Source organism: Boleophthalmus pectinirostris, unplaced genomic scaffold (genome assembly GCF_026225935.1).
Source record: "Boleophthalmus pectinirostris isolate CB_2022bp ecotype Guang Dong unplaced genomic scaffold, ASM2622593v1 HiC_scaffold_200, whole genome shotgun sequence".
Classification (NCBI taxonomy): domain Eukaryota; kingdom Metazoa; phylum Chordata; class Actinopteri; order Gobiiformes; family Gobiidae; genus Boleophthalmus; species Boleophthalmus pectinirostris.
In genome coordinates, this window is record NW_026571154.1 from 1 (window position 1) to 11,408 (window position 11,408).

The 11,408-nt window shown below is 38.5% G+C and overlaps 1 protein-coding gene across 1 annotated transcript; it reads right to left on the reverse strand.

Annotated features, from left to right (window-relative positions):
- Positions 1 to 169: 169 nt before the first annotated feature.
- LOC129409983 (aryl hydrocarbon receptor repressor-like) lies at positions 170 to 8,418 on the reverse strand. The gene is made up of 2 exons (XM_055156854.1): positions 7,877 to 8,418; positions 170 to 1,261 (listed from the first exon to the last, which is right to left on the reverse strand). The coding sequence occupies exons 1-2, from the start codon at positions 7,933 to 7,935 to the stop codon at positions 1,027 to 1,029; spliced, it is 294 nt and encodes a 97-aa protein (XP_055012829.1). The 5' UTR covers positions 7,936 to 8,418; the 3' UTR covers positions 170 to 1,026.
- Between the last annotated feature and the right edge of the window lie 2,990 nt (positions 8,419 to 11,408).

Sequence of the window (11,408 nt, forward strand, 5' to 3'; positions counted from 1 at the left end):
ACTGTGCAACTTTTCCTGTGGAGGGTTTGCCTTATGTTTTTATTTATTTATTTGTTTGGTTTATTTAGCATGGACAGTGTACATTAATCAACATTTTCTACTTTATATTTATTTTTAACCAATAAAAACTGTGTAATTGTAAATGCAAAATACAAGTTTAATATCATACTGTGGCACTTTCCAGGTGATGTACTCTCCACCAGAAAACATACATAGTGTATAGGGGTGAGACGAGATGAGACGCGAGATAGGGTGCACATGATTTTAAACTGGTCAAATTTTTTTATAGAGTGTGCTGTGAATGTATTTTATGTGTTGATGAAGTTATAAAAATTACCAAATTAAGTAGTTTTCATTAAATCTTTTTAAATTGCCTAAATGCATTGAACATGCTTTAAACACCAGTCCTGCTGTCTAAATCCCCACATACATAACTACTGATTATTACAATATACTAAATGTACAATGTGTTTTTTACTCTTAATTTGTATTACTTAAAGGACTAGACTAAACCTGGATCTGCTCCGCTGTTCTCTATGTCGCTGCAGCTTTTCCCCCACTGCTGCTGCTCTATGCACGCACAATGCTGAGGGACACAGAGGAGGAGGAGCACTTCTCTCTCTTTCTTTCTTACTTTAAACTAACTTATGAATGAAGATGGCCTAAATATCCCTTTGTGGATCTTTTTCAAAGGATGTTCAAGAGTGGAAACCACTGCATGCTCTGCTCGCGGGTGAATTCTTTGCGCATATACTGTATTTGATCATATTATTTCACAATCTTTTTTAACCAACTTAAGCACTGATCACCTGTATCAATATTGGCCCTATCACTACGAAATACAAACTGGGACAGAGTCTCTATGTGGAGAAGTTTTTTGCTTAAAAATACCCAACTTTCTAGAGGCTGAGCAAGGCCCTTTCATGCCCGTGGTAAGTGTAAAAACAGATGATAAAATCTTTGTTTTTCCCATGTGCGTACAGTCTCAGGGCAACTTGATCTTGTCCCCTCTCTTATAGTGCACTTTTAATGAATGATGTTGCTATGATACAACAGCATGAGCCTTGTACCTTTGAAGTAGCTCTTGACCCTCAGGTAGCCCACACTGAGGCGCAGCACTGACAGCTTGTCCAGCCGGGAGCGCACCTCCTCTGGGAACGGCAGCAGTTCGGTGAGGCGATCCAGCTCTCCGTTAAGCCGGTCTCTATGGCGCTTGGACGGATTGGACTTGACCACATCGTTCCCATCTGAAGCCTTCTTTCTGCGGAGTGACAAGAAACCATGAGTGAGTTTGAATGAGGTCAACAGGAGAGACTGCTGGAGTTTAGTCTGGATAATGGATGGAGGGAGACGGTAATGCAATTTGTGGCCCTATGTGGTATGACACACCACTTAAGCATGGCCCAAAACAACCTAGAACCAAGGGCCAGTTTCAGGGCTATTCAAAGAGGAGCTATAAATATGATGAACAAACACTCAAACACTGCAGGTGGGGTTAAGTGAGTCAAGAGCTGATTCAAAAAGTGCCAGACTTCAAATCAACGTCAAGGCTGTTTATATAGTGAAAAAATAATAAAAGAGGAATGTTAAAACATGTTTGAGCTGGGAAAGTCAGATCAAAGAGGACCCTAGAAAAAAAGGAACTGATAGTACTGTGTTTCAAAACGACTCAAATAAAATGGTTCATGGATTTTTTCTGCCAATAAGCAATATTTTTTTCTATTGATATCAAGATGTTAAAAGTATATAGGTCTTCAAGTTGAAGTTAAAGTTTCTCTGCCAAAATTGACTCTTGTTAGCATTTTAGCGATCTTATAATGTTGTTACCAAAAACACACATGGAGTTGTGTTTTGTTTCATACATGTTTGAGTGATCCTGCATTACTAAGCTGTCTGCATCCCAACGATATGTGTGAATGAAACAAAACACAACTCCAGGTATGTTTTTGATAAGGGAAACATTATAACATAGATCAGACAATAGCCTTTAAAAAGACACATGATGCACAAATTACTGGTGCTAATTAATCCTAGTTTTTACCCATATATGACAAAAATCCCCTAATACCACTAATACTGGCACAGATATTTTGTCCATCCCTAATTGTCAGTAAATTCAGAAATTTCCTAACAGTATTACAATAACAACAGCATCATCTTTTCCTTACAAAATTTCCTTTTCTGGGCAACAACAAATCTCTGTGTGAGTGAGGAGTGATTCACATATTCATTTGCGCATTCACCAGAGACCCTTCCTGGTTCACCATAGCCATTAAGAGTAAACTAGCCGTTGTCTGACAAACATGGAGAAAGTACCTCTATTTTCATTGGAAATCATCACAAAGCATGGCTAATGAAGTTAGTCTAAACGGTGGTCACTTCTTTGCCACGAGAGCAGTTTTATTTTCTCTCACTTTAGGACCACCCACTGCAAAAATGCAAACTTACAGCGCTTATTAGACACCATAAATGTCATTACACACCAACTGGACACACCACGGTCACATGTGTTACTGTAAACCGCTTTTGGACCATACAAATAGTTGAATCCTCAAACAGGTGCTAAGGATTGATTATCAAATGTAGCGCTACTATCTCAGTTCAGCATGAGCAGCAGCTAGAGCTAAATCTGAACTTCCCATTTCCCCAGCTTTCTTTATATAACGTTAAGCAAAATGACATTTATATTATTATATGACTTGTTAGATAAAAAGGAGCATAAATCTTTGCATGAAATCTTTGTCTAGTCTGCACTTTTATGACATAACTCCAGTTGTAAAATAGTATTTTGCAGGACTGTATCTATGACGTAAGAAACCAGGTTCATGTAAAAACCTTATAATGGTGTAGATCATCATATAATTTTTTTTCTTTCACTTTTTAGTTTACTTTTATTGCATTGGACAAATCCAGACAAGTATGAAGTTTCACTCTGTATAGATAAAACAAAACAGTACTCAAAATCCATGCTGTAATCAGTTTATGTTAAAGGGTTAAGGTTAAAGCAAAACAGATACTACTCATCTTTCTTTTCAGTAAATGTCACTAAGATGAATGACATTGCAAACAAATCAAACTAGATCACAATATTAATTTTATTCATCCATTTTTATATTGCCTTGACAAGATCTTCCTCCTCCCTAAGATCACACTTCAGTTTGGTTTGGTCAAATTGCCTGTCACTCAGCAGCCGAATAAGTGGGTGCAGTGGGTAAAAGCTGACCGCATGTTTGTGTATTTGAGCTCAGAGCTAGACTAATCATAAAAGCATACTCATAAATCTGATACGTTATAGTACTATTGAGTATTTTAATTAGCTATGATAGTTTTTAGAGGTATGAATGAGCACCATGAGCACCACGTTTTGATCTGTCTTTATGGAAAAGTGTAACAAATCCTACAAGGCGACTGCTTTTCTCTTCATGTCTTTAATAGCAGAGTGAGATCATAGTTCAGCCGGTAGGCCCGCTGCCATTTTTGATCATATCCACTGGGCTCAAGTCTGTCATTCGTGAGTTCAAATTCTCCAACCTTCTCCCTAATTGTCTCTGTAGTGCAACTCCGGTTAATAATACACAATTCAGTTTCTTGCTTTACCACAGTTTAATGCAACTTGCGTTATACCTATTCAGTTTTGGACCAAGACTGATCTCATTGCAGAGAAATTCAGGCAGACAAAAGCCAGCATTCAGGAGCAGTTTTCCACCTTGATTTGGTTGGGATCATGGGGCCAGGCAGCAGACCACCTCATGCATTCATTCACGAAAACCCCAGTATTTCTGTTTGTCTTCCTTATCTTTGGATCGTACGGGCAGTGCTTTGACCTCACTCACCCCTGTTATGCAGCAGAGACAGACTGGAATGACACACTTTTGCCCAGCGCCTGGACTTCTGGCTGATCCGAAATAGTGTGCTTTCTTTTCACTTTTGGTCACATTGTACAAAACCAGCTTTAGTTGGACAGAGGACAGAGCTATAGAGGATATGGCAATAAATGGATGATGAATGGTTAGAAGAACTCCCTCAACTTATTCAATGTTCTTTCTTTCTACTCAAATCTGTCATCTCAAGTAATTGAAGCCTTCAGGGTTTGGGGTTATGGCTTGGAGCCTATTGAAGAAACTGGCCTTTGCTGGGGGTATTGTACGCTAAACGTGGGTGATACTGGCAAAAATGAACATGCCAGTATTTTTTGTCACTATCTAGATAACAATATGCAGACAATAACAACGGATCTGTAATGTGCTATAATGTGCCTGTAAGTATCTTGAGGTTCAAGTATAGCACTATGCCAAAATGTCTATATGACAAAGCTCCTTCTTAAGATCTAAAAATAAGAATGAAGAATGTATGTGTGTGTTATAGATTTTACACGCTTATAATCTGGACATTTGGAATGCTAGATATATTGTAATAAATACTTAATAATCACCATCTTCAAATCACAGGGACTGCACTTATTTAGGTAACATAATTTGATTTGCAAATGAGAAACTATCTTGTCTCATTGCCTTATCAAACCTGCTAACCCTGCGGTTTAAACCTCTACAAACATGTTCTGAAATGCATGAGAGTCTTGCATTAGTTATGCAATTCATATTTTAGGCTTCTCTAAAATTTTACTATGTTTAAAATGTGAACTTTGAACAAAATTCTCCATTCAAACCTAAATCGCAAATTCCTGTTAGAAACATAATTTTTTCCCTAAACCGTTCAGCTCTACTTTACAAAAATGCAACAGTGAGAGCCCTCTACAGCTGATATAACAATGCTCAGTGCTGTGTGTTTTCAGTCCTCCTGGAGCTGCGGTCAGAGGGCCATCCTGCCCAGGCCCGTGAGAGGAAGTGTTTCCTCCTCTTTGTCCAGAGCGTACTTGAGCTTTTGATTTTTCTGTGCTATTGACCAAGAGACATGATGTAGCCATATAACCAAGCAAAAATCTGCAACAAGCATAAAATGCATTATAATTACTTTGTTATTATGATGCACTTCAAACTGTTTGGCCTTAACTTCTTTAAAGTGGGCTGATTGTTATTGAATGTAATTTTAGTTTATTTTACCAAAACTTGAAATTTGGGTAATTTGTGTTTAAGTACTGGCTTTTAGCGTTTGGCTGGAGATTATAGTGATGCCTCTCATGAACAATGAAACAAAGGAAAACTGTGTTCACCAGGAATGCTTTTGGCTTGGTGCCACGCCTCCTATCAGTGAGTCTCATTCTCACAATCCACCGACAGTAATCTCATCTGAAAATATTTGCCTTGGTAAAGAATATTATCCGACTTATTAGGAAAGCCAGCTCTTGTTGAAAAGCCATAGCAATCCAAGTTTCAGGAAACTCTGGGAGAACAATACATATTTTGACGTGATTAGACATAAAAACAATTGTTCAATTGCATACTGCATTAAAACAGTATGAACTGAATTGTAACAACTACTTAGTAGTAGTCATATCAACTTTCCTTTATACTTTTCTACTATTGATTTCACATTATGATTCTTCACAGCAAATCATACTTAAGGTATAGAGGCATATAGAGGACATAGATGCTTTCACTAATGCTATGCTGTCTATTTCTCCAGGGTTGGGACCAGCACAACACCGGCAAATGAGTCTTAGGGTGAAGAGGGAACGCCAGCCAATAAAAAGAGAATTTGAATGGACATATCTGACATGGAATGCCCCTATGTAGTGACCACAGCTTTTTACAGTCAGGCTCAATAGTGCCTTTGTGCAGGCAGAGCCCAGCTGGCCGCGCAGGAAACCTCAGTCCACTGCACGGCCCGCATCTTCTGAAACACAGATGTCTGCGCACAGTCTACCTTTTTATTTTGGGATTATACTGGGAACAGGCAACCAACCGGCTGTGAGTCGCCAGGTCTCTGCTGCTTTATAGGCCCACATAACTGCTTAAATATCAGATTTATTATTATGTTACAAAATCAGTTTCTAATGCTTCACTAGAAAAAGTAGTAGGAGGTCAGTAAAGGTTATCTGGGGTAATTCTTGTGGTGGACCTGTGGCTGCCCTCAGACCAATCACCACATGCTATTATGAGGAAGTTTGGATCAACAAAGATGTCTGAAGAACATATTTTGAGATCCTGGTTGCCTGGTTGTTTATTGCAAATTCAGTTTCATCCTAGTGTAGCTATTGTTACTGGAATTGTGCAATTGAAAAAAGCAGAAACCTTCCGTGAGAGGACACCATCTATATTGCATAATTAGCCATCTGGTATTGAAAATGTTGTGTCAAAAGAGTCATCCCCCCAGATGGCCTCACTGTTCCCAGTTTAATCTGACACCAGTCAGACAGACGGTCCACAATGGGGCTAACTTTGTCTACTGTAAATCCTCCTATTTCTTTTAATACAGGTCTCATACCTGACATGTTAACTTTAGCTCTGTATTTCCTTTCAAAGAAAACGTCAATCCTTTGTCTAGTTTCTAACCATTGAGTAACTTTGATTACAAATGTTTACACAACTAGTTCCATTCACGCTTGACGACCAGGGCAAGCAAGTTAGTTTGTAGTTCTTAAAAGTATTTAATTTGTTGCATTGTGTAATATGGCATAAAATAGTTAGTTGGACCAACTTCTGTGACCAATGAAAAAGTGCACCATAAAAATATAATACAGGCCATGTTTTTTCTTGTATCAACTGAAGGTAATATGCAAAATGGCATATTTGTACTTGTTGCTAGCCAAGATTGGATGATTGGGATTGGGAATTGATGTAGATTGCAAATCTACACAACCTATACAGAAGGCTTCTAATATAAACGAGAAAAAGAAAAAGGTAGAAGGATATATTTCAACTCCTTTAATAATGGCAAAAAATGACTATTTGACTATTTGGCCTTAGAGAAAAACTTTTTAGACATTCAAGACTAGCTACACAACTATTGGCAGGTTTATTAAGATACAAAGTAGGTCAAAAGAAAGAAGAGAAAACTTGCATACGGCTGAGACAGAACAAGAGGAAAAGGCTTGGGACTAGCAGAAAGCACACAATTCAAGCAGGCAGCAGTGATCCCACAACGGTGCAGGCAGCGCAGAGCATATCAGATTACAAAAACACACTGAGAGCCCGGAGCCCTGGCCTCCCCCTTCGCGCCCCCGCCCTCCTCGGAGCATCGCGTGAGAGCAGCAGCCGACTCTCCAACTTGATTGTGATTAATGCGCGAGGGTAAGATATCCATGCCAGATCCAAGTTACACACATTCTTAAGGTAGTCCAAAAAGTGAGCAACGCACACACACGCACACACACACACACACACAGAACCGCTGCGTCTCCCTCCAACTCAACACAGCCCAGACACTTTATGGAGGCTACTTTATGAAAGCAACGAGACAGATCGCCATGATTTTAAGGGACTAACTTTTCACTCTTTGACTTCTGTACAGTTGTCTCCGCGACTTCCTGTCTGCTCACTTTGTGTTGTTCTAAGCACATGTTACAGCCGAGGAAAGCCATTAGCTCTAACATAAGCCACAATGCGCTATTCTTACCTGGCTGGTTTATTCATCTACAGCCTATTTTTATAATTAGGCTAAATTGGCAACACAAGACCACGCCTTAAGTCTAGCCATTAAGCTGTTTCAAAATCGACCACATACAGGGACTAAATCTAGACGACGTGATTTTGTCTGATCTTTGTTCATATGCATCGACAAAATGATTATTATTATAACTTTACGCACATGCATTGAAGCGCTTTTTGAAGCACAAACTAGCCTACAAGTTATGCGCATTTTCTTAACTTTGCACGATGTTTTGGTGGCTAGACTTTTTAACTGTAAAACATCCAAATGCGCTTGAATTGCCCATTTTTGCGCGTTATGATTAAACAACATGATAATCTAAACTTACTGTTTCAGAACTGGCTTCTTCCTCTTCTTGTTCGCGTAAGTCCCTGGGTTTCCTAACATGGTGTCACTTTTGGTGAACTTTTGTCACTTTATAGTTGACGTTTGGTTAAAGTTGTTCGAATCCGTTTAATCCTCTGAAACTGAACGGTTTCCTCCACATCCATAAATGTCCGGTCCCCGAGATTGTGCGCATTACATAGCCCCGTTTGGAGTTAGAAAGCTCTCGGCGCCCACAGAGCTGTAGTGCCGCGATGACAGCTCTCGTGGGCGGTCACTGTCGCTGACCTTGGTCGGCGGAGCGGCGGTTTGTGCGAGACTCCAGCGGCAGACTGAAAACTGCTCCAAAGTATGGAGATGAGGAGTAAAGGGAAAGATAGAAAGTCCACAGCACAAATGAGCAAATGTCCAGCCCCTCTTCTTAAGATAAACAACACAGCCTTATTATTACAGCTCAGAGTCACTCGAGTATGTTTCTTTCTTTCTGTTTTTTTTTTTTTTTTTTTTTTTTCCCTGCACGGGGCGTTTTCAGGAAATGTGTATGTACTGTAAGTAAGAGGACTTTTAAGGTGGACTGCTGCTTTGTGATTGCTTCTTTTAGCCTCCGCATTTGTGACTTATGTTTTGGGTTTTGTAACTTTTGACTTACACAAGCAATCGTTTTCCCGTTGTGCAACTTTATCTCATAATTCTAACGCTGCAACCCTTTAGGCCTCCTGTATGTGATTAAATGCAATGAGTTGGATTTCTTACAGCATTTATAGGGTACATGGGTATATTTTAATATGTCTGTGTTTATTTGCATGAACACACCATTTCACAGAATTAGGTCCATTGTTAAATAAGTTTGGTCATGTAACCCCCCTCATCACCACTAGAGGCCACAGAATAGGCCTACACATGCTCCTTATTTATATCAATGATTTTCAAACATTTGACACCATGTAGAGCCTATCCCCTCAGAAAATATTTGGCTCTCCAAGTACCAACAGGACTAAAACAGCTCCAAAACAGGACTAAAATCAGACTAAAGCAGGATTGTATCTTAGAATCAGGTAAACCAAGTCTGAAATTACTTTAATTCGAGTAGTTCTAAGCAGTCAAATAAGTAAATACATAAATAATAATAAAAAAAGTGCATAACTGCAAATTTATGATAAATTTTTACAGCATACTAGGAGAAGATATTTTTACATGATAGTGTCTGTTGTGTATCTATGAAAGGGTCAATGACGGGGACCCGTGCATTCACTTTCAAATGTGGTCATCATGAGCTGTCCCCACAACACTCACTGTTGTCTTAAGAATAACTATTGTAAACAGTGCAGTTTCAGATAATTTTTTAACAATGTTGAACAATGTAATAACAGAATATTACAAGTATTAGATTATGCTATTATTAGTATTAGGATGTAGTCACACACTAGAATGACTGTGTTTTTGGAAGCCCATCTGGACCGTTTGCCATGTTATTTCAAAAGCACTAAACCATCTCAAGTTGAACTATTGTTTTAAGGTTGTGTCTTTAATGGCAGATTTTGACTTGCTACCAGGCATTCCCATGGAAGCAATTCAAAGCCTGAGCTTTGCCATCATTCTTCTGTAAACATGAGTGTTTATCTTGGACAAATGCACTTCCCCATATCATCTACCTTTAGTGTTTAAATGTAACAGTGTTTTATCAGCCTATTGTTCCCAAAATATGACCTCATATTATTTTCACGCCACTGCCATGTTAATACTAATGCAAATGGGTTGGTAAACAGCTTAGTCCAACTTTGACAAGGTTTTAGAGTTTGAAATGAAAAGTAGTGAGCAGACATTGGTTGTTTTTAGCAATGATTTGTGCCATATGAGTCAGAGCTGCCTGAGGTGGAGACTTGAATATGTAGGAGCTGCTGTCTGTGTCACTGAGAGAGGATAGACTTTAGCCTTAGGACACCATATGTAACTGTAACAAGGACAAACTGTACATTATGTAGTTTTTTTTTTTTTTTTTTTTTTTTTTTTTTGTGTAAAGCCAAAGTCTAACTGGAGTCCACCTCCAGAAATAGGCTCATTATCAGAAATTCATAAAATGCTCCAGGTTTGAACAAACAGCCATTGCAGTTAACTGTTGTAGAGTTGGCAGTGGATCATTTTAGATTATTTAACATGCAGCTTTTCAGTAGAAATAACAACTGAGGAACAAATACAGAACAATGACAAAAATAACATAGTTGTATAATAGGCAGTCTACATGACCTAAAATGACTTAATCATGAAATGCGTATGTGCAAACGATTGTATAAAAAAGACTGACAATACGCGTTTTGGTTGAAATTTTCTGAGGCATTACAGACTCATTCAACCATGTTTCATAGAAAAAACATGTCTCCACTATGACGAGCTGTTCAAATCAAAATCTAATTCTGTCAACTGGATATATTAGGTCTGTTACAGTTTCCTCTTTCTGTCCAAGGACAAATATGTGAATTTTATTATGTAAACTGCATTTCAATAGATGTCAAATCTCATGGTTACTCCAAATTTACTGATCCTGAATTTAAGTAATTCAGCTCCAAAAATTATGTTTTAAATTGGGTAGCTAACTTGCAAAAAATCCCATACGTTTCTGGCTTGAAACTTGAGTGTTTGTGTCTTGAATTTCCTGTTTTTTTTCTTACATTTGGAGTACATTTTAGGTCATGCATTGCCCTGCAATCCTTGGCTTATTAAGGGGCTCAACTAAATTTTACATGTGGAGCAGAAGTGGATCATTTGGACATCCAAAATCAGACTGAAAGTAACTCAATATAGGGTTCAAGCCTTCAGCTACAATTAAAATATTAAGTGCATTCATTAAAAAGACAGCTGCCAAGGAATGTGCAATCTTGTAAAATAAATTCCAGGATGTGCCACTTTTCTTGGAACGAGATCAAAATTTACCAGATTGTCTTACAGCAGGGATGTCAAACTCATTTTGGTCCGGGGGCCATATCCAACCTACTTTGATCCCAAAGGGGCGGGATCAGAAAACTCATGTCATATAAACCCCAAAAATAACAATAAGTTAAAATATTGGTGCAGAGAAACACAAATCTATTACAGAAATCTTTTTTAACTGATGAACTCTTTCTTATTATAATTTTATAATATTATGAACAACCTGAAACTTTAAGAAAAATGCAGTTTCAGCATTTTAACGTGAACTTGTTAGCAAATAAGAATAAGTCAATTTTTTCTTGGAAAATCCTGCACTCAGCGTCCACTTTTCTCATATTGGACATTTTTCTGATGAGGGTGTCACAGTCAACAGTCAAAACGATCGTCCTTTAAGAGCATTTGGAAAGAGACAAGTCTTCATTTGTGCTGCTCTGGTGGGAGGGGCCACGTACAGAGACGCTGGAGACGCTGCTGTGATAAACACCACAGAAAATTACCAATATTTTATTAGAAAATATTATTAAAATATTTTAGTAGAAAATCAGCCGAGGGCCAGATTAAAGGTCTTGGAGGGCCGGATCTGGCCCCTGGGCCGCATGTTTGACACCTGT

Excerpts from the sequence above, each read along its gene's own strand:
- LOC129409983 (XM_055156854.1), bottom strand. The coding sequence starts at position 7,935 with ATGTTAGGAAACCCAGGGACTTACGCGAACAAGAAGAGGAAGAAGCCA. Across the intron at positions 1,262-7,876 it reads AAGAAGCCAGTTCTGAAACA|AAAGAAGGCTTCAGATGGGA; the intron begins GTAAGTTTAGAT and ends GTCACTCCGCAG.